Genomic DNA, 27129 nt, shown 5'->3' with positions numbered 1-27129 from the left:
GATACCCTACAGCTCTTCTATTTACATCTTGTAGGTCATTGTACTCAGCTCAATAAAACACAGTATTCAACTACACTAATAATACTTCCTGCATGAGGGGACACAAGAGGCATCTCTGCTTATCCCTGGATTCAGTCACTGCCCTTGAGTGGTGATTGTAAAGACAGTTCTGCGCTCCAGGTGCTGTCCCTCACTAATACTGACTGATACTTTCCAGCCCTCCTACCTTCTCACTACACATTTCCTCTTTTCCCCACACTATGGAATAAAATGGAGGCAGAAAAATAACCAGTGTAACCATTTGCAGACAAAACTCAGCCCCAGCTGCCCGAAAGGGAGGCAGCGGGGCGGCAGCCAGCAGTATAAAATAAATAGAACAATAAAGGTACAGCAGTGTGGCACACACTTACACAGGCCCCTGGGAATGCAGCAGGAGTGTGGGGGGAGGGAGCCAAGTGCCATTTCAGTGTAAAAAAAGAAGCATTCCCTCACGGAGCAGCATTATTGCTTAGCATGCTCACGGGGCTGGTCACAGTCCGAGGGAGGGCTCGTGTCAGGGCTCTGCACTGAGCTCACGGCGGCATCATCGCCCCACCGGCCCGTCAGGATCTCTGACAGCAGTGCAGGAACAAGCCAACTAAATCCCCTTCTGCTGACAGGTCTCCCCTCAAATTACGATAACTTCAAGTTTAATAGAGTGGAAGATAGAACCAGATTCACCCAGAGGTCATGATAAAAGCAGCCAGCACTGCCCGTCGCCAGCTGCCGCTCAGTTCATGCTTGGCATAAATGTTCCAGGGCCCCTTCAAGGTGGGGCACGACATTCTGGACTAAAGCTACAAGCAGAGTGGTCAGGACATGTAAACAAAGCTGAACATCACCAGTGGATAGCATGTGTGTCCCTCCCCACGGCACATCCGTTCCAGTCCTGTGGGATCCTGCCCTGGTCCTGTCACAGTCTCTGGCAGTGTCCTGAGGTCATAGATTCCCCCACTGCTCTACCGGGGGAAACTGATCCACTTCGCCCACTTCTGTGCTGGGCTGGTCCCCCAGGGTGAAGGTCAGTCTGTACCTCAGCCTCACCTTCTCCTGCAGGAAAGACAAAGCCCAAAAGCAACATGAGAACAGAGCCAGCTCAACAGCCACAAACGAAACACTTCACTGTTACAGCTCTACAGAAAGCACACTACTTCTGTTGTACAGCGCAGGGCGAGGAGGGACCAGGGTAAATTCGTGGAGGAGTTCAGCTCTTTACAAACCTTATTCATTTGTTATTCTACAAAAGTTCTACTGCTTAATGTGGAGCAGGAGGAGACAAACATTAATAACCTCTAACCAGTCAGCATAGACATGGCCAGCAGTTGGTCCCACCCCTCCACAGAGTTCAGCTGGGATCAAATGTGTCTGACAATGTCAGGATAAATCCCATTGTCCCTCTCACCTTTGCAGGATTTGCCAGAAGCATGACCTGGGTGATGGCAGCAGGTGGCTGGATGGGATTGAATGGAGACAGCTCAGTGCCAGAGGGTGGCTGTAGCTTCACTTTCATGGACTGCAGAAAAAGAAAGCAGAACCTCAGGGATTCTCTCTTACTGTGGGGAACAGTGAAAGATGCATGTACAGGCTGGGGGGACAACAGCACCCATCCAAATGGAGGAGGATCAATCTACAAGTGAGGATGAGGGAACAGAGCCAGCCCAGCTTGTGCAGCAAGGACAGGAGCAGGCAGCCCAGAGCAGAAACTGGTCAATGAACACCACTAGGACTTCCCTATCTGAATGCTCCTGTCAGATGTTTTGATGTGAAAACCTTCATGACACAGACAGATCACAGCTGAGACTGGGCCATGTTCAAAACACAAACACATCCAAAATTATCTAGGTGCAGTGAGACTAGAGTGGTCAGATTTAGGATGTCTGTTAGACATGCTGGTTCTGAAGACCTCAAGGGTACCTCCACCTGTGCAAAGGACACAGCTGGGTTGATCTTGGATAGCAAGAAAAACAGAACACCTGCAGTTCTTGTCTTACCCTGTTCAGTGTTTCCTGCCTCTGACAGGAACCTTTGTGTTCTGGAACAGGCAGGGCACAGCCTGTGGAAAGGTAGGCCCAGGCTGCCCCAGGTCCCCCAGTCCATGCCCAGGCCTTCCCAAATGCAGTCTCACACCCCCAGCCTCTCACACCCCCTGTCCCCACCTTGGGCACAGCTGCCTGCAGCACGATGTTCTTGACGGGGAGTGGGGCCGTGTTCAGCATCGACACCACCACCACCAGCACGTCCGACCGGCCCGGGGGGCACTCCCTGGCAAAGTGCAGGAGGATCCGGAACCCGTTCTTGTCGTAGGCTGTCACCGGCAGGGCACTGCCTGAGGGAGGGGAGAGGATCCGCGTTCAGGGAGCAGCAGAGGATCTGAGGCAGCGTCAGGAGATCGGGGTGCTCAGCTGGGCCGAACACATCCGGGTGTGTTGGGGCACACATGGGCAGCTGGGGCTGCTCATCCCCTCTCCCTGCTTCTACCTTGCCTTTAAAAGATATGCAGAGCAAGGTGAAAAGCCTGAGATACTTACTGGGTTTAATGGATTCCAAGGGAACGTGGACATTGGCCAAAGAAATTTCAGGCGCTTTCATGGGACTGCCTTGCTGCTGGAACGATGCCGGCTGGAAGAGAGGACTTCCTGATCCAGCAGTGCAGCTGCTTGGAAAGGGAGCTGGAGGGGCTCCAGGGGCAGTGGCTGGCAGCCCTGCCGGTGCTGCTAACGGGGCAGAGGTGACAGTGGTTGGCAAAGTAACCCCTGGGAACACTGAAGGTGTCGCCATGCCTTGGGTGGCAGTCCTGCAAGAGAGACAGAAAAGACACGGGGAATGGAGCTGGAAGTGAAGCAGCTGTTTCACCAACACCCAGAGAGAACAGCAGATCATGAGGACAAAGCAGCAGCTTGGAGACAGCCTGGAATCTGTGACTCCATAGGGTCTCACGTGAGGAGAGCTACAGGGACAGTAGTGGTGGTGGTGGTAGGGTTGGGGTCACTTCTGTAAGTCAGGAAGGAAACGCACAGCCCCACCTTGGCAAGGGTGGGCAAAGGTGTCTGTACCTTTACAGCCTGTTCCACTTCCCAGGCAACAGTACAGCTGTGTGCTCTGCCTGCCTTTCCCTCCTGGGGGTGGGACCTTCATACTCATTTCTAAACTGAAATCTCTGACAAGAAAAATCCCAATCCCACATTTCTGCCGAACTAGAGAGTTGCAAGCCACCCTGAGAACCTGGTGCTGCAGCAAACTGGGCTTTCCGAACGCAGAGCCAAAGCAAAGTCCAGGACTTTTGGTTACCCTTTGGCTTCATCAAGGAGTTGTCCCAGTGCATCCATCTTGTGTGACATACTGCTGCCCACAGAGGAGCTGAAGTACCCAGGAGCAGCTGGAATAGTCTTGGGAGGCCCGGCAGGGGCAGCTGGTCCAGCAGAGAACACAAATGGTGCTGAGTTGGGTGCTGGGATGCTGGGAGCAGGCTGGGAGGCTGGGAAAGCAGAAGGCAGCGTGGCTGATGTCCCACACGTGGTCTGTGGTGTGTGGTGGAGAAGGGGGTTCCCTGCAGGGTTGCAAGCAACAGTCACCGCCTTCGGATTGAAGAAATCCAGGTCCAGCTGGTCATTCTGAAAGAGAGGACAAGCAGATGCTCTAAATGGCTGCTCCCCCTGATGCAGAGATGGCACAGTTCTGTTACAGAGGGAAAGAGGTTTACCATAAACACAGGTGCTGGGTGGCAAACAGCAAAGTCTGTGGCCTATGTCAGGGCTACATCTGATCTGTAATTTAAGCAAAGGAAGGGCCAACATCACGGGGACAGCTGGGAAACTGAGAAAGCCAGGTTCAGGGGCATCTACTATGTTTAAAAACAGCTATCCCAGATTTTAGGGCTAAGCCAGAGTGCCCCTCAGCCTGTATGTATGATCACGTGCTTCTCCAAGGTGACAGTGTGTCCTGACACCTCCCACAATGATCACCCCTCCCTTCCCCTGAGACCCTCCTTTGTACCTCAAACATACTCCACTGGTTGTTTTCCAAGGTGTCCTTCCCTGCTGCAGGGGCTGGGTCATTCAGGCCTGGAAGGGAAAATAGAAAGCAGGTGACTGGAGGGGGACTGGAGGAGAAAGAGTTCCCTTGGCTGCTGTTTCAGTACCATCAAACTATTTGATTCAGCTCCGATGAAACGCTGAGATGGGCTGCGAGTCTGTGATGAGAAACAGAGACTGACAGCACCAGCAGCTGACAGTCACCCCCTGCACACAGCCCTTCTAATGCTGCAGCTGAATCCTTCAGCCCTTCTAACCCTTCCTGACTTGCACTGCCTCCTGCTGTTCACATCTGGGCTCCACAGGCAGGCATCCTGCAGGCTCCTATGCACAGCCCCTCTGAGGCACCTTCTCTTTAGCACAGCCCCAAAATCAGGGCTGAATCTGTGACAAAAATCTGCACAGGGCTGAATCTGTGCAGCCTGCACATCCAGCATGTCCAAGCCCCTCCAGAGATCAGACTGCAATTGCACTCAGTAGTTATTTCCTTGCAGCCGACTCTGGGAAGAGTTTTTGATACCGACTCACTGACCAGGTCTAATATTCAGGAAGATGCCAGGGAGTGTTCTCTGGACTCCAAAGGCATCTCACACTCCTTTCAAAGCTGACACAGCACAGCCAACCTGCACAGAAGCAGCCTTTGCCAGGATGGATAGAACAGGCCTTTTCCAGGCCTCTCAGTGTCTTACCCAAGCACAGGAGCTCCTCATCCAGCAAGGAGAGGGAGTTGGCTGTGCTGCCCTGCTGAGCGGGCGCTGCTTCCACGTGGCTGGAGGAGCTGCTCCGCAGCGGTGCCAGCGTCTGGGGAGGAGGGGGGAGGATGGGGATTTCAGCCGGGGCTGGGGCTGTGCTGGGGGCTGCACTCAGGGTGCTGGGAGGCATTGGAGGTGCCGGGGTGCTGCTGACGTCCAGTCCAGCGAGGTCGATGAGGGTGTTGAGATTGTTTGTGGAGTTACTCCCTGCAGCGGACAGGAGAAGAGCACTACTAGGAAAGAAGGCAAAAGGCTCAGAGCAAACCCCGTGCACAGAAGAAACTAACAGAGTGGTTTAGATATCACAGATCCTCCTCTGATCGTGGCTTATGGCTCTTTGTAACAGAGAACAGGTATTTGCTGTCCTCAGGCCACGTAAACCAACACAGATACCTCAAAAATTCCTATATGAAAACCTTCTGCAACCACTTAGGAGGCATTTTGTCCCCCTCTGATTCACCAGCTGTTGGCCACAAAGAACCATCAAAAGCCCCTTCACCACAATTAACAGGAAACACTGTTCAAAAGACCTACAATTGCAGGATTCAAAAGTCACACAGCTGGCTTCCCAAGAACTCACCTTCCACTGCAGACATCCCAGGCAGATCCACTTCACCATTGATCACTTGCCCCTCTATTATTTTTTTATAGGAATTTATCACACGGGATAAATTGTCACTGGCCTGCAGAATATCCCCTAAATGCAAGAGAGACAAAAATGACCTCCAAGGTTTCAGTCACTTTGTTCCCACTAATGCCAAGAGTGCTCAGTTATCAACTGAATAATCCAAGAAAACCCATAAATATTTGGCTATGAGCTCCATTATCCTGTCTGTGCCACACTTCTCTAAGCAATATCCTGACCCTTCTAGCTCCAAGCAAATTGCAGTGACAAGGAAAAAATGAGTTCAAGGCTGTTCCCTGCAGCAAATCCCCTTCCCTCCCAAAGCAGTTGTCCCCCATCATTGCCCCCAGCCTCCTGAACCACCAGCTGTACTGCCCAGTCCTTGCTTGAACTGAGATGATAAAGAGGCAAGGATTGTCCTTTACCTGCTTGCTCAAAGGAACAGTGCTGAGGTGTCTTTACAGCTGGTCCCTTGCACAGGCACAGGTCACAAAAGCAATTAAAAGAAGACAAGTGTAGCTCAGCTTACCCAAACTGCTGTCATTGTCCTCTGTCTCACTGGCCAGCTTGAACAGCGTCCGCCTTTTGGTTTCACACCTTTCGTAGAGCTCCTGGAAGACAGATTGGGACAAAGGGTTTCATCAGCCAGAAGCCACTGCCAGCAGCACCAGTCAGCACAGAAGGACTCCCCCAGCTGTGCACTGGGAGCCCAGAACAGAGCCCATTCCTGCTGTGCTGACTGTGCTAGCGTGGCAGGACAGCCAGGCCCCCCCTCCCTGCCCTGTTCAGAGCTGAGCTCGGGGATCTAAACACAACCTGCATTCCCAACACACCATCTCTCAGTCCTCCCTCCAGAGGAAAACTCCCTCGGAGTTTTTCCTCTGCAAAATTCAAGTCTGCAAGAAGAAAGGATTTCTGGGAAGAAGGAGCAGCTCAGACCCACCTTCATGAGCTCCCTGTCGGCCTCTGACGAGTCCTCTTTGCTGTAATGAACCAACATCTCATTCAGCAGCTTCACGTTGTTGTTCACCTCCTCCAGGGTGTGCATGCGCTTCGTCACCTTCTGAATCCGAGCCTCGTCCTTCAGGGTGTAAAGCACACACAGAGAAGGTGAGTTTCCCTGTCAAGGGCCAGGTGTCACAGCCACAGGTATTATCTGTGAACATGTCAGGTAATGTCTATTTACCCTACACTTCCAAAAAGTCTCATGAAAAAGACTTGAATGTATGATTATATCACTTAAAAATAGAAAAGTTCCCAGAAGTTCTTTTGGGAAGTTCCTTTTCAGATATTTTTTATTTGTTTTGGTTTTGGGGGGTTTTTTTGTTCACTTTATGCTTTTTAACAAAATAGATGTGTTTGAAGTAACACATTTACTAGGAGCAAGTAGCACTCCCTGGAGGAAAATGTTCACCCATCTCTGATTTAAGATTCCAACGAAAGATGAAGGAGAGTCTGCCCTGGGGACAAGAGGAGCTTGAATGGAAACATTTCAACAACCTATACATCCTTCCCAGTCTAGAAGCTATCCTTTTTTTTTTTTTTCCAGAATCCCAGTGAGTCATTTCCTGGACTCCAGAGTTTGGAATGCCTGCCCTGGGTGGATGCATCACAGCTCTACAAGCAGGAGGGTGACTCCACGAACCCTGTTTGTGAGCAGACCCCGTGCAATGACTCAGCCCTCACTACCCAGGGGTGGTACCTCGGTGCTCCCCCCAAATCATGCCATGAAATACCACTTTGAGTGATCAGAATGTACTTAATTACAACGAGGGACACTCAATTCTTGCCCTGTCCTCCACCAGAGACACCAACTGTGGACATTTCTATGACACAAACGTCCCCCAGGTGTTGGGAGCACAAATCCTAAGCGCTCCACCATCTTGAAGTCAAATTGCTTAAAACCTGGAAGGCAGATTGCTGACCTGGACCAATCCTACAGGAATTTCTTACCTCTTTTACCATGGATTTTATAAGCTTGTTGGCCTCTTGTAAATCATCTGGGTTTTTGCTTTTCAACAGTTTGGCTAGAAGCTGTAAGACAAGAAGAGGATATTCAGGAAACAAATAAAGACCCTTTGGCAAAGGAAAAGGAATCTAAGTGAACAATTCAGGGGAAAAGGGATATTATTACAAAGCTTACACATCTTTCACAGATACAAGGACTTCAGCAGGAATCATTTATGGTTTATTATCTTATATGAGTTGCTGCATTCCTGCTTCTACACAGGACTGTGAAATCTCAGAGACTTCTGGCACTAGACAGTTATTCCTCCCAGGGATCATTCTGGGGCCTGTGTGTGAAACATTCTCTGCCTTGTAGGGTTACAGCAGGATGGCACTTGCACCAGGAATAACCCCGTAATGGTAACACAGACAAGGCCTTAATGGGAACTTTGGGTTAATTAGGTGGGAAAAGCAGTGAATTTTGCAAAAGTACACACCACTCCCCCAAAATAAAAGCCACATTATTGTCCTTTGCTTCCTTACTCTAAATATGCAGTGATTAATCACTTTTCATTAGGGATTATGATACAAATCTTCACTGTACCTTGGATTTCTCCTCATCATCAAACACAGGGTTTTTGGGACGAGGTGGTGGAGAAGGAATCAGGGTTCTGTCTGCAGGAATCACGGGATCAAACATGACAATCCCTGGAAGCAGAAAGGGAACCCCTGTGGGTTGGCACACTCACACCAGGCAGTGCTCCCAGCTATTCCCAGGCTGCTGCCAGAGCCAGCACACACCTTGGCCACTGCCACTGCCCTGCTGTCCCAGTGAACAACATAGATCCCAATCCCTGAGCACACCAGCTGATTTTTACCTTCATGTTCCCCCAGACCCTCAACAAGAGCTAAAACTCTTCCTCTGAAGGGGAGGAACCATTTTCTGCCCCGTTCAGCCTCTAATTTATCCATCCCCAGTGCTACAGGGGACAGTTATGACCTGTAATCTGTGTGTCCTAACAGGACAGGATGGTTTCCAGACAAGAATTGTCTCCTGTGTTGAAGCTTCTGAGCTTTTTTCACTGTGCCTGCACAAGAAATGTGCATCAGCTGAACCAAAGGTACAGCTCCAAAGCCATCTTGGTAGAAGAACACAAAAGGCTACTTGGAGGCTTTTGTTTCACTTTAAATTAGATTTGTTCAAATCATTTAATAACTAGTTCCACCACAAAAAAAACAAAACAAAACAAACAACTTAAAAAAGGTCCTCCAAACCAAAACTAAAGTATTTGCAAGATATTTAACTAATTCAGCTAAAAAGCCCAACCTAATCCAGCCCAAGGCACTTAAACATAATAAAAAGCTTTTCAGAGAATTTCTCCCTTGTTCCATCTCCCCTCAGAGCTTGCCTTGACCCCATTTAATTAGAAGCTCTATATTTTGTGACACTCCTGCTTAAAGCACAGCTCCAGAAAATGCATGAACGAGCAGCTGACTTCCTACCTTGTCTCTTCAGCATGTAATAGGCATCCTTGATTTTGGATTCCTCTGGCAGTGCCACTGTCCAGCTGTACAGCAATTCAATTACTTTGGACTTCACCTTCTCTGAGACTCGGTCTCCCAGGTACTGAGAGTGGAAAAAAAGACATAAATTCCCCCTGTTCTTAATTTCTCTTTAAAAACAGAGCTCAAAGCCAGAAGCTCAGTGATATACATTAAAAGGTGTATGAACCAAGTTCCAAGATGATCTAAGATAGACCTTATTAAGAGGAAAAAATGCTCCTCTAATAGATTTGAAATAACAGTGAAGAGCAGCTTTGTGATTATCTTCAGAAAAAAAGAAAAAGCAGCTGTTCTGTTGGCTTCAGGATTTTGCTATTTAAAATTACAGCAGTCAGATAACCACCCCCTCCCCTGCCTTATGGGAGAGAGTCTGGGAATACTTTGCTGCATCAATCATGCCATGGGGATGATTTTCACCATGTTAAACTGATCATGAATGTCCAGGGACGTAGCCAGGCACTCTTTACACAGCAAGTCAGCAGCAGAGTGAGGACTAGAAGTCCATGGTGTGTTGCCAAGTCTCCTGTTTTAACCTCTGCATCACATTTCTCTTCCACTACCACTGGAGTTTTGTTTTTTAAAACAACACAGCCCGAGTTTTAGAAGCCCTTGAGTCACAGGAAGGATGAGAACAGCACAGAGACGATATACCGATGGTTAATAAGTACATCCTAATGAGGAAAATACTAAGCAGAGCATAAAAACCCCCAGACAACAAAAATTTAGTTAACAAATGCTCTTGAGTATAGGCTAATAAATGCAATGAGCCAGACAGAACACTGCAAACATTTTGGATGTTGCCTGTAGCTTATGGATGTCAAACAAAAAGTATCTACAGCCACAGACTCGGGGACTGACCTTTGGAGACACAACTTTTATTAACTCGTTTAAAAAGCGGAACTTCCCAACTTCATTATGAAATCTTCTCCCACAGTTCTTCATGCAAGCTTCCAGCACCTGCATTCAAGGAACAAAACCAGGGGCTGAAATGAGCACCAAAACCCTACAATAACAGTGTGTGTTCTGTTTATAGGGAAGGTGAAGGGCCCATGTCAGTGGGACACGTATTCCTGCTCCATACAGGCATCGATCTCCCATCTTCAGCAGTGACATATCAGGACCTGGTGTCCCACCCTCACCCAAGAGTCTCTGGGTCTGTTTTATCACCATTAGGTCTCCCAACAATGAACACAAACCTTGCTGAAGATAACAAACAAAAGCAGCTCAAACTAACCCAGAGTTATCTCTGGCTGCTCTGTGGCTGGTGGGCAGGCTGGACACTTCAGGGATGGAACTGTGCTCCCTCCCAGGGATGAGAATCAGGGTGCTCAGCCCCCAGCTGACCCCACGGACACTCCCTGTGCTCCCCTAAGATGATGCAATAGGATACATGACTGGGTTTAAGAGGAGGGGTAAGGACTACCTACTGTCAAGGCTTGGACTGCCTCCCATTCCTGTGGAGATTGGATTTTATGAGCCAGGAGTCTCACAGCAATCTGTGGCCTGGAACAGAGCAGAGCTCTGTTACACACCAAGCAGGCAAACACGATGGAGGATTTTCAGACTTCCACACATCCCGCTTTTTAAATGAAACGTCTTCCACATAATTAAAAGGAAATGCCACTAAGTACTTTTTATCTTTCTACCACAAAGGCTAACAAGAAAGTCTCAGGGCATCTTTGTAAGCCTGAGTGTCTTCACATGCAAGGGAGTGAGGGCTGGTAATTGGGCCAGCAATTCCAGATTCCTCCTTGGGAGGGGCCAAACAACTACCAGTACAGTTCCCAGCCCAGGAAATCACTTCATTTCTCTTGCATTTGTTTCCTTTTTCCAGAACAAAACACTTCTTCCTTAGCTCTCAGGAATGCTGAGAGCCAGGGGGTTTCCTCAGCTAAGCCCAGTGAAGATTTTAAAGATGTGAAGCCCCACCAGCACTGTCAGTGACAACCCCATTTGCAGGCTGGCAAACAGAGTAGTTTTGGCCAGAGGAGAACCCTGGAGCCACAGAAGCTGAAATTAGAGGCAGGTTCAGAATTCCCAGTTTCCCAGTGCTGACTGAGCCACTCTGCCTTTCACAGAACAGAAACACTTCACAGCATCTTGTCTCTGCTGTAGCCAGATCTCCCTTGTGACATCAGTATATATAAAGGAAAAGTGAATGCTTGATGATGAAATGACACATTTTAAACTGTGAGTGTTAATTTATGAAGTCTAGAGCAGTTTGGGACACCCACCCTTCAAGTTCTTTGTTGATCTGGTCACAGAATCCAATGATGTATTCCCAGTCTTCTTGCCTGTTAGATGGGTTGGTGGCTTTATCTTTGGCAAGGGAAAGAGAACACGTTACCAATCAACAACAGAAACAGTATAAAAAGTCACACATTTCCTAGAGAAAACCATTTGACGTCCTTTGCCAACTACACAAAAGGAGAAAGAAGTTCACATACGGTATTTCTGTTCAGGGAAAAGGGTGTGTCCAAGCTGAGCCATCCAAATATCCAGCAAGAATCGCTGCTTTCCAAAGAAAGCAGGTGCCAAATCTCAAGTACTTAGAAACAGGCTCCTCCCATACTCTAAATGAGAGCACAGGATAAAATATTTCAGCTCACCGTTTCCTCTGCCTGAAACGCTGTCTCCTTCTATTTGGCTGTAACATTAAACTCCTTAAAGGTTAAACCCTCACATTTTCTACATGGGAAATTATTTCTGTATTCCCTGGGAGCTTTGCAGAAGCAAGAGCTGGAACATCAGATGTCTAATATAAGTCATTTAGCATTAACACTTGTTTTTGGAGTGCCAGCTGATTTGATAGATGCCTCAGCATTTCTCCTGGGAATTATGAAGCGAAATTTATTACTATAAATTGGGTTCTTCTTGCAAGTAATAAACACCACAGCCTGTACCTGATCAGGAACTCAAATCCTACATGCTGAGGCCCAGAGATCGATGCTCTTCTGCCGGGGCTATTCCAGGCTCCTGAAGGATCCTCCCTTGGGGACTGGTACCTTGCTGACTGTACTGATTGCACAATAGTGAGGCTATCAGCATCTTTTTTGTTAGGAATGCACCTTCTCCATGTATTCTGCTTAACTCTGATGCAACACTGATTTTACAGTAGAAAAGATTCCTGCTTTAACCTAATTTTTCAGCCAAGCTGACTGGACAAGATGTTTTTTCTTTCTTGTAAGGGAAGAAACAAGGGGCTGTAGCTGTAGCTATGTATCTAAGGGCTGGCATTTAAGAAGCCTTTCTCAAAACTTCAATACAACGGAAAGAGGTTTAGGAAATAAAATATTGCTTAGTCAGACAGCATAAAGCAGGAGGTGAAGGACAGGAAAAAACCCAGCACACATCCCTGTACCTTCATCTCAGAGGGGAGAGTAACAAACCAAACACGTGCTGCACTACAAAGTGTCATTTTTTATCATAATTAAAACATATCCTTTTACCTTTCCAGAGGCAGCTAAAACCAGCTGTCAGACATCTACTCCACACCCCAGTCCTACTGCGCCCATCCTACAAGGTTTGCTTCATTTCCCTCCTCACTGAATGGAGCTTGTAAAGCAAGGAAATTTTTCCATGGTTGCATCTGTAAAACGTTCCACAGGGATGTGCTCACTGCTAACTTCCATGGGATCCTAGATGAGCAAGCCACAGCCAGGGAGGATTAACTGCAGGATCACATCCTGTGCAACTCGCTGAGCTACCAGGCTAGTTTTGAACTCAAGATTCAAAGGAGGCTCAGTTTAAAACACAATTGTTCCAAACACGGGGCCCCTAAACCTTATTAACACATTCCCAATTGCTGAACGCCCTGAAAATATCACGAAACCACGGATTTACAACAGTCTAAAGCCTCTTCATGCAAGTCAAACAACGCCGTGGTGGTTTGGTGCTCCAAAGCACCTCTGGTGCTCGGCAGGCCCAGATGAAAAACACTCAGTTCTTGGCTGGAGTTAAGGAAGTTTATTTAAAAAAACAGAGGAAGGGCACAAACACCTAAGGACACACAACCAAACAGACTCTGTTGGTTGCACATCCTGAAATTAGGAAAAATATAACCAAAAAAGTACAAACAGGAAAATGTAACTGACGTTTCTATCCTCCAAGTGTTGATTTTAAAGCTGTTCTGAACATCTCCACAGATTTCTCACAATGACACTGGATTATTTCATGCTCTCATCAGATTGGGTCCAGACTCATCTAAGTTTTTGCACCAAAAGCTCTTGTGCAGACAGTGAAGTCTCAGAAGGAGAGAGTGACTGTTGAAGGGAAGTGCTGCTCCACATGAAGAAAATCCCTGCTTCCAACATCCATAAAACCTCGCCGTGAAGTCCTGGTTCATAAAAGTTAATGAGCTTGATCAGAGGTCCTGCCCCAGCTCTGGAGATGGATGTGCTTGCACGACACAACCCACCAGGGCACGTGGATTCCCAGCCTCAGCACAGAGACACACACATGGCCCAGTGGAGCAGAATCACCTCCCTTCACCTTTTTGGGACAGTCCTACAGGAAACCATGTCATGTGTGCCAAGGCATAACTTAAAATCCTTTCTTTTTATGCAGAATGCTTAAAATGTGGGCAAAGAGCTCCTCTGTACTGCTTTATAAATGGAATCAACCCTTATGTGAAAGGATTCACTCCAGGATGGAGAGTTTGGTGCTCTGGAATATCAAGTCCTTGGCTCCTCTAATGAAACTGCCAACCAAAGGCCCATTTGGTACCAGTTATTTGCTTTCAGAGACACTTGTCCGTCAGGTCCCATCCTGAAAATCCCATTTCACATTGGCAACCAAGTGAATCTGGATTAGCAACGTGGGGACAGGAGTCTGGGCACCACCCCAGTCCTTCCACCACGTCTGGCCCAGCTTTCAGACCCCGTTGCAGAGCCACTCAGCCCTCAGGGGCTCTGCCAGGCCCCAAAACACTCACGAGGCAACATACAGATGGATAATTGGATATGAAATAAAGGTGCTGGTTTCCTCTAGAGACGCTGGAACGCAGAGAACCACAGACCAATGACTGATTGATAATGAATGCCCATGTTTTCCTGGGTTCAGTTATCTCCTGAAATGAGACAAAAGCCACCCCAACAAAGGGTTTCCCCAGGTCAGGCTCAGCATATGAACTGAGAATGCCCAGCCCAGGCATGTTGAGTCTGACAGTCAGATTCTGTTTGTATCCCTGGGCAGAAAAGAATGCTGACCCAATGACAAACCAAGGGAATAAATAAACTAAGACAGTCATTATATTTTATCCGTCTGTATCTATTCCATAGCTGGGCATTGCCTGAGCCTGACAGGAGTAGGATACAACAAGCTTCCTTCTGGATGCAGCAGAACAGGCAGCGCTGGAGTCAAAGGCTCCAGCTGTGTTTGCACAACTGACATTATTTTCCAACCTTCTCCTGTTTCAGCTCAGTGCAGGAGCAGAGCCTGCCAGCCAGGAGGGTCAGCAAGGATCACCTTCTCCCATCACAGCTGCCTGGAGGAGGCAGGACACGCAGATGCCAGCTCACGGCTGGCTGAGGCGCAGCTCCTGCTGCAGCGGGAGGACACGAGGATGATGTTACTTCATGGCTCTGTGACTCCACCTGATGCCAGAGACAGGGCAGCAGGAGGCTGCACAGCACCAGAGGAGAAAATCATTGGCAGCAAGGCATTTCCCATCTTCCTGTGGCTGGGAAGTTGGCTGTGCTGCTGAGCCATTCCCTTCAGGAAGGGCAGAGCAGGGCACACCCTCAAGGTTAGCACAGCCACAGCTTTTGTGATGATGAGACAAAAGCCCCCGGGAGGCCCCGGTGACAGCCCTGAGCTGCACCAGCTCTGCCTGCCCGGCCTGAGATTTCTCCAGTAATTCCCTGACAGGGAAGGCTCTGTGATGGGAGGAGCGACTCAACCACACCAGCACAATCACTACAGCAGTGACCTGGCAGAAAAGCATCCTCCTAAATGAGAGAGCAGCACTCGAGCCTTGAGAAACGTGTGCCCCCCTGCAGTCAGGCCCTGCCATGTTTTTCACAGTGAGTAAGGCCTTTGGAACTCTTCCCTTTAGCCCACGTTCAGAATATCTGACTCTTCAGCCAAGCACTGATCACCTCTGTCCTAACTTCCTCAATTAAAAGAAATATCCCCACAAAACAAGCAGGCAGGCAGCTTTCCAGGCTACACAACCTAAAATATCCTTCCTACTCGAGATATTTTCACATCCAAACTGAACTGGGTGAGTCAGCTCTCCTCAGAGAGATGGAAAGGAAGGGATGTGGGTGTTCCTCCTTGTGCCTCACTGGCTACAATAGAAGATATTGACAAACTGTGGGAGTTCAGAGGAGGAGCAAAACCCGTGAAGGGACAGAAGGGACTGAGCTAAAATGAGGAGGAAGAGCTGAAAACATCTTTTAGTCAGTAACTCGTATAACAGATGATGATGGAATGTACATGTTTGAGTTTTATGTAAAAACACCAAAGAAGAAGGAGAATTATCTAATCTCGCTTATGGAAGGATAACTCCAAGGGTAACAGGTTTTACACTCTGAAGTATTTAGGGTAGTGACCATCTTCTGCTGTTTGCCCAGTGCCTGACTACTTGAAGCTTCACTCACTGCCATAAGCAAACAAATAACTATTAAAAAAAGAAGAAAATCTAGGCAACAAGCTATGATGTGCAGGATGGCCACCCAGGGACAGCAGCAGGAGCTCCTGTGAGTGTATGAATGTATGAATGTATGAAAAACAATTACGGTTATGACTGATTCATTCAGGAATCACATCCTGATCCGGCGGCGCTGGGCTGGGATCCCAAACTCTGCACGGCCAGAGCCCAAAGGCCACGGGCAGCACAGAGAGACACAGAGATAAGAGACACTCAGCAGGAGCTGGGGATCAACAGGCCACGGGGGTTTGTCCCCTGTCTCTAATCTTTACGACTGTGTGATAAAACATAACTTATGTGGACAAAGGGTTTTGATTCATTCCAGCCTGTATGGAATGGATGTCCACAGCTACCCTGAAACTGCAACCAGGCACAGAGCAGAATCTGCCTGCTGGAAAACCACGGTTGTGTAACACACGAATGCAATTTATTTGGGAAACCAGACAGCTCTGACCCTCACAGACAGCACTCCAGCTGTACACTGGGCTGGCCAAAACCCAGGTAAAGGAAGGGACAGCAGTGACAGAGAGCGACCACGAGCCTTTATGGTCAAAAACCAGCACCAGCTGAGCGAGGCGAGCTACAAACCTGCCCGTCCCTCACATCTCCCACCAAGGAGCCGATTACCGGCCCCCCCTCACCCTCACCGCGGGCACCCCCGGGCGGGGCGGCCCTGGCCCTGCCCCGCGTCCCATCCCCGCGGTGCTGACCCCCCCCGTCCCCGGGGTGCTGTGCCAGCCCGTCCCCAGCGCAATGACACCCCGCCCGGGGGGCCCGCCCGGCTGAGGGGGCGGCGGCGCCGGGCGGGTGGGCGATAGGAAGAGCCGGCGCGGAGGGGCCGGGGTGGGGTCTCCCAATGCCAGGAGGGCCGGCGGGCCCCCGGCAGGCCGCCCCGGCGCCGGTGGTGGCCGGGCGGTGCCCTCAGCCCCTCGGTACTCACTCAGCCACGACTCCAGGCTCTCCCCCTCAGCCTCCGCCATGTTGCCGGCGCGAGCCCAGGCCCCGCCCACCCTGCGCGAGACCCGCACGAGGAGGCGGGGTCTGCGCCGGCCCCGCCCCCCTCCCGCGGCGGCGCGCGCAGGGAAGATGGCGGCGCCCAGCGCGGCGGGGCTGGGCCGGCGGCTGCGGGCCTGGGTGCCCCGGTGAGCAGCGTGAGGGGACCCGGCGGGGAACGTGGGGGGGGGGCTCGGGGTGCTGGGCGGCACCCGGGGCACGGGGGGAGGCCGGGTGCCGGCTCAGCAGGAGCACGCGGGAGGTGGAGGGCCGTGCGCCGCACAGGGAGCGCCCGACTGCTGGTTGCGGGGCTCGAGCAGTGACAGAATTAATTATAAAAGCATCAAGGTTAGAAAAGACCTTTAAGATTATTCAGTCCAACTGTCCGTTGTAACCACTGAACCACATTACCCAGCGCCAGACGCCTCCGGAACACGTTCAGGGATGGTGACTGCACCACCGGCCTGGGCAACCCGTTCCAGTGCCTGACCACCCCAACAGTGAATATTTTTGTAATATCTAATCTGAATCTCCCCTGGCTCATCTTAAGGCTATTTCCTCTGGTCCTCTCACTGCAGGCTTTGCAGGAAACCGACCCCTACCTCACTACAACCTTTCTGGTGGTTGTGGAGAGCAGTGAGGTCACCCTTGAGCCTTTTCTTCCTGAGATTAAACCACCCCAGCTCCCTCAGCCGTTCCTCACAAGCCATGTTTTCTAGACCTCTCACGAGGATGATGTTCCCTCCTGGGCTCGCGGTGTTGGTTTGTGCCTCGGGCTCTGCTGCAGCGATGGAGGGGAAGGCAGAGATGCCTCTCACATCTAACGTGTCCCTCTGAGACGTGTTCACATCTGTCCACATCTGTGCACATCCCTGTCACGGTGTGTGTGGGGTGACAGCCCCCCTTTCTGTCCCTCCAGGCTGATGCAGGTGAGATGGAGCCGCTACAACCCCAGTTACCTGGAGCCAGAAGTGAGCAAGGAATTGTACGAGAAACCTGTGGAGGAGCTGACTGAGGAGGAGAGGGAACAAATGGAGCTCAAGGCTGTTCGACCCATCAAAGCTGCTCCTCCCACTCTCTCCAGCTCTGTGTTCAGCGACCCCATGATCAGGTCAGAGAAAGCAGCAGCTCCTCCTCTCTCACAGGAGCCAAAATCCTTGGGAGCTGTGCTGCCCTCCTCAGCCTTCGCTCCTGGCTGCACGTTGCCTCCTGTTACAGCACAGGCCCTTTATTCCAGGTTAATCTTTTCCCATCAGCCAGTCCATTGTCCTACAGTGATTAGAGATAATTACAGATCTAGAAGCACCCAGACTTAATCACGGGAACAACACAAAGGGTTGGGGGGGGAGCTTATTTCTGTGGGTGATAAAATCAGAATTCAACTCGGATCCCATTTGACTCTGTGTTTTCAGTAAATTCATCAATATGATGATGAAGGATGGAAATAAAGTGCTGGCCAGAAGCCTCATGACTCAGGTGAGAACTCATGTTTCTTCTCACTGCTATGTTAAAGCAAGATAAAATGGAAGGCTGGGACATCAAACCCACTGGAATTGGGAATTACCAGAACTCAGGTCATCTCTGTGGTCCTGATGCCTTTCCCTCTGCAAACACACTACTCTCACCATGATTTATCTGATAAACCCTGATTTCTCTGATAAGATGTACCAGCCCCAGCCTCATTAGCTCACAGACCAGGTGACAGCCTAATGGAGAACCTCCTCTTTGCACTCTTCAGTATCCCTGGGACCTTCTGTACTGCATAAACTCAGAGAATACCCTTAAAAGCATAATTTGCTCAAAAGATCTCCTTTCCAGCTCTCTGTCATGCTTTACCTCCTGCATAACTTGCCCATGAAGTCCCACAAATGTGTCACCTGCATGACAAAGCTTTGACCCCTGCAATGGCTGATAAAGAGACTGAAGAGATGGAATTGGGTAGAATAAAACTTGAGTTAAAGAAACCCCAATGGGCCTGTTGCTTATGGGGCTGGAAAACCATCTCAGGTGAAAAAGGGGTGTCTGTAAAAGCGATGTAACCTCATGGAGTGGGATAATCCATCTGCTCTGCATGTCTTATTTCCTGCCTTTGTCCCAAGACTTTAGAGACCATTAAGAGGAAGCAGCTGGAGAAATACCACAAAGCTCCAGAAAATGAGAAGGAGACAATTGAATGCAACCCCTACGTCATTTTCCACCAGGCTCTGAAGAACTGCCAGCCCATCATTGGGCTCAGCAACATCACCAAAGGAGGCAAAACCTACCAGGTGAGGAGAGAATTATAGCAAGGGAGGCAGATGAACTGGTTTCTACCTTTTCAGCTAAAGATTTTCTCTCCTTGGAAAGAGCCACTTGGCAATCAGGATTAAAACAGCACCTAAAATCTCTGTCCAAGATCAGGACTCCCACCTGTGAGCGTGATAATTCCCCTGTCAGGATCACTAAGGTTGGGAAAGACCTCTAAGCTCCCAGAGTCCAGCATTAAGCAGCAGCAGTCTCTGGTTCTCTGACTGAGTATGAGGAGAAATGCACAGCAAGTGCTTTCCAAGGAGACAGAAACCAGCAGCAAAAGAATTGGCAGTCCTGGGACCACCAATCCCATCCTCTCAGCATCGTGTTGCTTGTGGAGAGGTCCCAAAGCCCTGGGGCAGGTCAAGGTGGCAGCAAAGGTCAGTTAGATCCAGTGTGATGTTTAAAACACGAGCAGAACCATTTTCTGAGTACGGGCTCTGCAACCCTCAGGACCTGATGGAGAGATGAGATGAGGCATTTGGAACTGGGTGATGGAGGTTGGAATTACATGACCCTTAAGGTTACTTTTAACTCAAACCATTCTGTGATTTCTCTGTATTCAGTGCAGGGATGGGGTGGCCTCTCCCATCTCTGCCAGCACAAAGCAGCCTGTATCCAGCTCCCATTTAGGCCAGAAGTCCATTCAGAGGCCAGTGCCAGTACCCATGGCTGATCAGAATTTCTATTTTGGCAGCAGTGGCCAGCTCCTATGGCCAGAGGAGGGGAATTGGCCTGGATCAGCTGTCAGGAGCGGGTCTGGCTGCAGAGAGCAGCACAGTTCACCTCTGCAGGTGCCAGCTGGTCCTGTGTGGCTGCTGGAGAGGAGCAGGTGGGAACCGCTGTGCTTTGAACCTTCCCCAGGTGCCCGTCCCGCTGAAGGACAATCGGAAGCGCTTCCTGGCCATGAAGTGGCTGATCACGGAGTGCAGGGAGAACAAGCACCGCCGGACGATGATGCCCGAGAAGCTCTCCCAGGAGCTGCTCCTGGCCTTCAAAAATGAAGGGCCCGTCATCAAGAAGAAGCACGTCCTGCACAAGATGGCAGAGGCCAACAGGGCCTACGCCCATTTCCGCTGGTGGTAGGGACTCACAGGGACACGGTGCCACAGCCTGGAGAGCAGAGCCCCAGGGCTGCCTGCCTGGGAGAGGCTGGATAGAGGAGGCAAGGGTGGAACACCCTTCCAGACTGCTGCTGATCAACCCCAGGGAGAGCTCACACGATGCCATTGAGGCTCATTTCCTTTGTGCTTGTTTGGATGGGGGAAGGGGGGAATCTGAGTTACCAACCCCAGCAGGGATGCTCCAGTTCTTTCAGAATCACTTTCCTGGGAAGACAATCCTTAGATGTTTTTCTTAGAGCAATGTCATCTTTCACTTACCTGTTTCCTGGGGACTTGGAAGTCTCTCTGCTCCTGAAATCAGCAACATTTCTGGCTGCACAGCTAAGAGCAGAGCTGGATTTTTTCCATACCATAACCAGCCTTAGCAGGAATGGAACAACAGGCAATAAAAGGCCCTTTTTGATTTTTGCTTCCGGTCATCGGCAACATTGTCTGCACAGATTTGATGGGAATGGTAACAAAAAATAAAACCAGTTTTATGGGGAAGGTTTCTCAATTCCAAACCTTGGTCTGTGTTGCTTGAATCTCACACTGCACTTTCCAGCTGCCCTGGTTCTGGACAGCCAGGCTGACGCCCTACACTGGAGCAGGAACAGTATCACAGCCTTAAGGCTTCAGTCAGGAGCAACCCTTAAGCATTGGTCAAAGCTCAGCAGCTGCACAGAGAAAAAGCAGGGCACGTGTTAGTGGAAAACTTTTATTAGAAAAAAAATTCCTTCAATAGACTATTTTGCTTCCTTTCTTCCTCTCCCATTCTTGTAACAAACATCCCATGGCTGACACTCGCTAAAATTCTGAAAAAAACCTGACAGTTATTGTATAAAACTTATAAAACCTATTCCTACATGTGCTCAGGGACCTCTCCTGGCAGGTATTCCCGGCTGTGGGAGAGGCTGTGTGCTTGCAGGTGCAGCCAGCATGCTGGAAGGAGTCTGGGAAAACAAAGCACTTGGTTGAGCTATTTGTGAGGCCACAGTGTGTTCTGTGACCTGTCCCAGATATCCAGGTACAACCTGAGCTGTGAGATTTCCCTGCTGCCTCCCACAGCTCTGCTGGCTTTGGGGTGAAGCAAAATGTTCTCAGCCTAAACTGTGCTTTCATTACCACTCATAGAAAACGCTGGTGTGAGCTAGAAGCCTTAGGAGCCCTTTGCTGGCAGCAGCCCAATATTAAGACAGTATCAGTGGGGGAACTTCCTGGGAGAAACGTGCCCTTCCCCCCGCTCCAAACCTCCGAAGTCAGGCCAGCACCAGCTGCAGCCTGACTGTAGATGCCCAGGGGCTCTAGCCAGTATAAATCCTATTTACAGGAAGTGCTAGAAAATTAAGGTGAAAAGAGATTCCAACTCGGTACGAAGCTTGCTGGTGAAAGTGCTGGGGACTGCCCTCCTGTGCTGCGGGAGGTTAATCCGTCACCTCGCTGTAATAATATTTCTGGGCAGCGTCCGTCATCTTCCAGTCGGCAGCACGGAACTCGATGATCTCCAGCAGCAGGAGCTGGGACAGGGAGCTGAGCCCCTCCTGCAGGAGGAAGCCATCTCGGAGGAGGGAGAAGAGCTCATCCATCCGCTGGGAATTCATCTTCTCCAGCTGCTCGCCGATGCGGTGGAGCTGCAGGACCAAGCAGTCCACCTTCAGAAGGAAGAGCAGACGGCTGAGCTCAAAGCAGTGGAGAGCTCCTCTGCACCCCCCGGGCTGTGCTTTGTGCAGGTCCTTGGCAGGACAAGGGGCACACCAGCAGCTCTCCCCTGCACTCACCTCTTCCTCCTTCTGCAGGCTGTCGGGCTGTGCCAGCCGGAACAGACAGTCATAGACGGGGTTCACCAGAGCCATCATGGGCATGTTGTTCACCTGCAAGGAGGCAGGAGCCAGGTCAGCTTGGGGCCACAGAGGGAGGAGTCTGCAGCTATTTCAAATAGTTGTTCCCTTGCTGCTCTCCAAAGGAGGTGGAAGTAGGATTTAGCTGTGCTGCGAAATGTCATATTGGTGGGATTTACATTTGAGTCTCCAGGAACCAGAGAAGCTGAACAAATGATGTAAAAAACATCTATTTTTAAATTCAAGCAGATAATCTTGGGAAATACGCTTGTTACAACAGCATTTCTCCTTCTTACAGCTCTACTTGCATCATTTTTACATCTACCCAAAGCAGGAATCCGAGTTCACACACTGCACAAAGGCCTGCAGACAAACTCCATCAGCACGTCCCCCCAGGACCCCACAGCAACTAAACCAGTCCAGTCTGGAACATCTGGGAGCAGGCAAATCAGGAGATTTCAAACACCAGGTACAAAATGAGGAAGCTGAGACTTCGTGTTTGTGGAGACTCTGCCTCTCCAGGCCTGTGGGGAGCACCAGCCCTGGCAACATCCTCGTGCTGAGAACCAGCTCTGGCCCCCACAGCCCTGGGGCTCCCACCCAACACCCCTGGTATCTTGGGATGCCCAGGCCCTTCTGGCACCCCAGGCAGCAGCAGCTCCTCACCCTCAGGTAGTCGAAGATGTTGCAGATGAAGGTGACATAGCAGATCCAGGCCTGGAGTGAGCGGGTGCGCAGCTCCTCCCTGTCCTTGTACTCCTGCTGCAGCCGGTTCAACAGGCTCCTCCGGAAGATGCTCTGGCCAACTTGTTTGCTCTCTGCCTACAATCCCACAAAAGCAGGATGGAGGGATGAAACAGGGGTGTGGGAGGAGCAGGAGGATGCTGGGGGATGCAGATACCCTCCTGTGATTCCCAGGCAGGAATGCTGCAACTCACTGCCTGTGCTCACCCACTGCTCTGGATGCTGCTACTGCACGGGGCAAGCAGCAGGAGAGGAAAAGTGGCCAAGGGGTCAGAGCATGGGGCTGGGGCAAAGCCTCTCCTGGTCCAGCTGGGGGACAACCCACACAACATATCCCAAATGTTTGGCAGTCCAGACAGGAGCTCTCACCTGGATGATGGTGTAGCAGATCCGCCCTGCCTCCTTGCTGAACACACAGTCTTTGAGGGACTGGTCCACAATAATATTGGCCACTTTCTCCAGGTCCACATTGCTGGGGTCTGCAGAGAGGAGAAACACTGTCAGGACCCAGCCCTCTTTGGGCCCTGATTGCTTTGTGGGGTCTGGAAAGCAACCCAGGTCAGTGCATGGCCTGGTACAGCCACATCGAAGCTGAGCATGGCAGGGGAGCCCAGAGAAACTTGCTGACCTTTGAGGGCTGTTTTCAGCAGCTTCTGAGTCTCAGAGTCAAACGACTGTATTTTGTACTCTTCTTTGCCTGTTTCCCCCATGACTGGATTGCTCCAAGGGCCAGAGTCAGAGCAACAGATGGGCTAGTGCCAGTCCCTGGGGAAAGAGCACACAGAGCTTAGTTGGACAGAGAGGCAAATCTTCACACCCCATGCAGCAAATCCCATCTAGTGCTGGAGCTGTTATCCTGACAGCTCCCCACCCCGAGGAAACTCCTCTGTTATTAGGGCACCAATTCCAGCCCTAGATCCAAACATACCCTCACTCCTACATCTTTTTAAGCCTTGTTTCCTACCAGCCTATGACAGAACTTCATCTTCAGAGCCTTTACATTCTTCTGATATGAAAAACATGTTACAGACAAAGCAGACCCAGAATATATCAACCGTGCCTCAGAAGGCTTCACAATGGCTGTATCACAGGTAAGCACATGCCGCTCCCTTGTGCCTTTGAAAAACCAATTTAGCTGGTTTCACACAAACCTGGGAAGAACCAAAGCCAGCACGAAAGCATCCAACACACACTCACCTGAGCACCTCTCCTACCCCAAAGCCAGGCTCCCTCGGCTCCCAGCGAGTCACAGCAAGCTCCACAGCCAAATCCCCAACACCAACAGCTCCTGTCTCATCCCCCTGCAGTCAAGCACAGCTCTGTGGCACCAGCAGAGCACCTAAATAGTCTCTAGATTGATTTTCTTCTGCTCCATGATAAAGAAAAGAAAGCAAGAGGGTACCCACAGCACAGAGAGGAAGGGCTTTGACATGCACACAAGATGATCTGCTGGATTGAACTGCTGGGCTGCCAGACCCGCAGCACAAACAGGACAAGGCAATCGGCCAAATGAGTTTTGCCAGCTCGTCGAAATTCCTCGGCCATTACTCACCCTCTCTGCAAACACCGGATCAAAGCCCAGAACCCATCGCCCTTTAGGGGCACGGGCAGTACAGTGGGCAACCCCTCGGACACAGCACTTGCCAGGAAGCTGTGGCACAACAGGTAGAAACCCAGAGCAGAGAGCAGCCCCATGGGGGTGACGACCTGCTGACACTGCTCCCACAGCCAAAGCTCTCACCTGGCCCGGGACCTGCACAGGTGTCTTTCCCAGGTAGATTCACAAGCAGCTGGGTGCCCTCCGTGCCATGGCTGGTTGGCAACCACCTTCCCAGCCGACCTCTCCTCCTTCTGCACTGTCTCTCTCCCTCTGCACCTGCACTCACTCTCTCCTGCTGCACTGCCAGTGGAGCAGCCCGAGCTCTTCAACAGCCCCGTGTCCCACCAGCAGCATCACCACGCAGAAGGAACCTGGCAAGAGCTCAGCACCGCACACAGCGAGGCAGGAAGTGCCCGAGCCCGTCTGGCAGCGTCTCTGCAGCCGCCGCCGCCCAGCCCCTCTCCCGGAGCATCCATCCCCATGGCTCCCCGGGACGGGCACGGCCGCTTTGAACTGCCGTGCCAAATAACCCTGCCCAGAGCAAACCACAGCGTGTCAACACCAAACCAGCCAGGCCTCGCCTGCTCTAGAGCCTCTGCTGCCAGGACCACCTTGTCTGAAGGGCTGGTGGCAGTGGGTGACACCGGGCACAGCACTGCCCGTGGGTACCAACTGCTCCTCTGCCAGTGATCCCCACTAAACGAGTGTCCCTGGGACTGACACGGTTGGGGTCAGCGCCCTCAATCTGCCGGTGACCCACCAGCCCGGGTGCCAGGGCCGTACCCTGCGGGCACACACCTGGCAGGACCGGCTGGACAAACCCCGGCTACTGCAAGGAGAGAGGCAGAAGCGCAGCGAGTCCCCTGTGCTGCCCTTGAGAACCTGCCCGAGGGGCACCACCAGCCCCCAGGACGCCCGTCCGGCCCCGCCGAGCCGCAGGGGGAACGCCCCGCACCGAGACCAGGGCACCTGCGCCACCGCAGCCTCCCGGAACCCGCCGCTGCCTCCCGCCGCTCCAGCCCCGCGGCTGCCACAAGCCCGAGAGCCCCCGGACGGAGGGAGCGGCGGATCCCAGGGAAAGCAGCCCCGCTGCTGCCCCGGGCAGGGCATGGGGAGCCGGGCACAGCCCCACCGACCTGCCAGCCGCCCCCGCTGGCTTCTCCGGCCGCCGGGACATCACCGGCGCCTCCCGCGCCCCGCGCCCTCCCGGCACAGCCCAGGTTTCCTCTTAGGTCATTTCCTCGCCCGAGCCGGGGGAGGGCCGGGCCGGGCCGGGCCGGGAGAGCGCCGGCGGCAGCGCCACCGCCTGCGAGCGATGGGGCACGGCCGGGCTGCTCCCCCGGGAAACTTCCCGGCACTTCCCAGGCACGGCCGGGCTGCTCCCCCGGGAAACTTCCCGGCACTTCCCAGGCACGGCCGAGCTGCCTCCCTGGGAGCCTCCCGCGGAACTCCGGGCCACCCTCGCAGGCACGGCCGGCTGCCTTCGCCGTTCCCCCGGGCACCCCCGCTGGAGAGTCGCGGGCAGCACTTACCCCTCTGTCCTCACCTCCCGCGGGGCTCTCCCGGCGTGAAAACGGCGTTTATTCCGCTCTCCCCTCCAGGCCAGGGCAGGCTGTAGCAGAGTGGCATAAAAAAATCAATAGGGAAAAGAAAACGTCAGGAAAGGGGAGATGTGCTAAACCAACGCACTGCAACAAGAGCTGAGTATGGCATAACACACTTCACGTTTTTCCTCTAAACTCCCAACCGTTCCACATGGGAAGAGCCCCCAGGGGGTGAAGCCTTTCAGCAGAGCAGCCAGGCTGCTGAAACCAGGGAATGGCTCAGGAAACACAGAAAGAGCACTTTGGGAACATTTTCTGCAGTGCTGTGTGGCCTAGTTGGAGACAAAGCCTCAACTCACCCACCGAGGGTGGGTGGCTCAGGATTGGCTGCTGTGGCTCTGACAGCCCCTCTTGGACACAGCTATGGGATCAGGCTGCACAAATCCCCCTTGGCTGATCCCTTTTGGTGAGGTTCCCAACTGTGATTCCCAGTGCAGAGGGCACAGTTCTGCCTGCTGCTAAAGAGCACCCAGGAGCCAGCGATGGGAAAAACAGATGGCTCCTGCCATCTCACACTCTGTGCCCTGATTATCCTTCCCTTTTGGGCCACAGTGTTCCTGTGGGGTCCAGAAATATGCATCAAGAAGAAAGAAATAAACCCACTGTAGCCAGACACGTGCATAACAAAATATTTAATGTACCTTGTCTCAAAGGTAGGCACACGTTATGCTCAGACGCTTTCTGAAAACAGCAGCTGCGAAAGATCCGCTCAGGCAACACAGCAAAACATCACAGAGTTACAGTTCTACATCACAAGAGATACTTTAACCAGAATCAAACATGACCTAGTCCAATCCTGACCATAAAACATCCATTTCCTGTCAAAAATGATGCTGTGTAGCTCTGGATGAGCATCCCGAGAGCAGGACTGTCCTAGGAACTCGAGGAGCCAGCCAGCACTGCAGGAAGCAGCATGTCCATCACAGACCTTGTGTGTTCACCCGTCCGAGGCCGGCTCAGCGTCGTGATGGAGCCGGGAACAACCACGGCACAACTCCTCTCCAATGTTCTGCCTGCTGAGGAGCTTTTGGACTGTTCTGATGGTAAAAGGCACTAGAAGAAAACAAATGCAACTGCTGAGCAGCTTGTGAGGTGAACTGCAGGCAAATCCCCAGTGATAGGATTACCTTGGAGAGAAATCCCAATGGCCAATATCGGGCACGGTCGCTGCATTGAGTCACTTTACACTGAGCCTCATTGAGTCACTTCCCACTGAACGGGAGCAGCAGCTTCCAAAAGCAAATCTGTCCCAGCATATGGGAGAACAAGGTGACTACAGATCTCTGCTCCTCTAATTCTAGGAATTTAGCTGCTAACAGGGTGTGTTGCAGCAGAAATAAGACCTTGTC

General features: G+C 51.4%; 3 protein-coding genes across 6 annotated transcripts; 1 reads left to right on the top strand and 2 right to left on the bottom strand.

Annotated features, from left to right (window-relative positions):
* Positions 1-672: 672 nt before the first annotated feature.
* GGA3 (golgi associated, gamma adaptin ear containing, ARF binding protein 3) lies at positions 673-16648 on the bottom strand. Of its 2 annotated transcripts, XM_027895595.1 has the most exons (17): positions 16550-16648; positions 11192-11276; positions 10385-10460; positions 9816-9914; positions 8898-9021; positions 7999-8102; positions 7401-7481; positions 6391-6528; positions 5977-6058; positions 5403-5519; positions 4760-5029; positions 4033-4100; positions 3328-3650; positions 2568-2833; positions 2196-2365; positions 1442-1552; positions 673-1089 (listed from the first exon to the last, which is right to left on the bottom strand). In XM_027895595.1, the coding sequence occupies exons 1-17, from the start codon at positions 16587-16589 to the stop codon at positions 979-981; spliced, it is 2265 nt and encodes a 754-aa protein (XP_027751396.1). In that variant the 5' UTR covers positions 16590-16648; the 3' UTR covers positions 673-978. The 2 variants fall into 2 exon arrangements, with proteins under 2 accessions (XP_027751396.1, XP_027751397.1); XM_027895596.1 differs by lacking the exons at positions 11192-11276; positions 16550-16648 and having other exon boundaries at positions 10381-10460.
* A 31-nt stretch (positions 16649-16679) lies between these two features.
* Positions 16680-20518, top strand: MRPS7 (mitochondrial ribosomal protein S7). The gene is made up of 5 exons (XM_027895602.1): positions 16680-16751; positions 17522-17713; positions 18015-18078; positions 18702-18869; positions 19756-20518. The coding sequence occupies exons 1-5, from the start codon at positions 16696-16698 to the stop codon at positions 19975-19977; spliced, it is 702 nt and encodes a 233-aa protein (XP_027751403.1). The 5' UTR covers positions 16680-16695; the 3' UTR covers positions 19978-20518.
* A 178-nt stretch (positions 20519-20696) lies between these two features.
* On the bottom strand, positions 20697-25787 carry MIF4GD (MIF4G domain containing). Of its 3 annotated transcripts, none has more exons than XM_027895604.1 (6): positions 25709-25787; positions 23205-23341; positions 22946-23055; positions 22499-22654; positions 21773-21865; positions 20697-21646 (listed from the first exon to the last, which is right to left on the bottom strand). In XM_027895604.1, exons 2-6 carry the CDS (start codon positions 23284-23286, stop codon positions 21419-21421), a joined length of 669 nt encoding a protein of 222 aa, XP_027751405.1. In that variant the 5' UTR covers positions 23287-23341; positions 25709-25787; the 3' UTR covers positions 20697-21418. The 3 variants fall into 3 exon arrangements, with proteins under 3 accessions (XP_027751405.1, XP_027751404.1, XP_027751406.1); XM_027895603.1 differs by lacking the exon at positions 25709-25787 and adding an exon at positions 25313-25401; XM_027895605.1 differs by lacking the exon at positions 25709-25787 and adding an exon at positions 24937-24958.
* Positions 25788-27129: the final 1342 nt, after the last annotated feature.

Source organism: Empidonax traillii, unplaced genomic scaffold (genome assembly GCF_003031625.1).
Source record: "Empidonax traillii isolate 1590-97213 ecotype Southwest subspecies unplaced genomic scaffold, ASM303162v1 scaffold462:size771534, whole genome shotgun sequence".
In the NCBI taxonomy this organism is placed as follows: Eukaryota; Metazoa; Chordata; class Aves; order Passeriformes; family Tyrannidae; genus Empidonax; species Empidonax traillii.
Note: the sequence above shows the minus strand (reverse complement) of the source record. Positions and strands in the feature narration are given on the sequence as shown.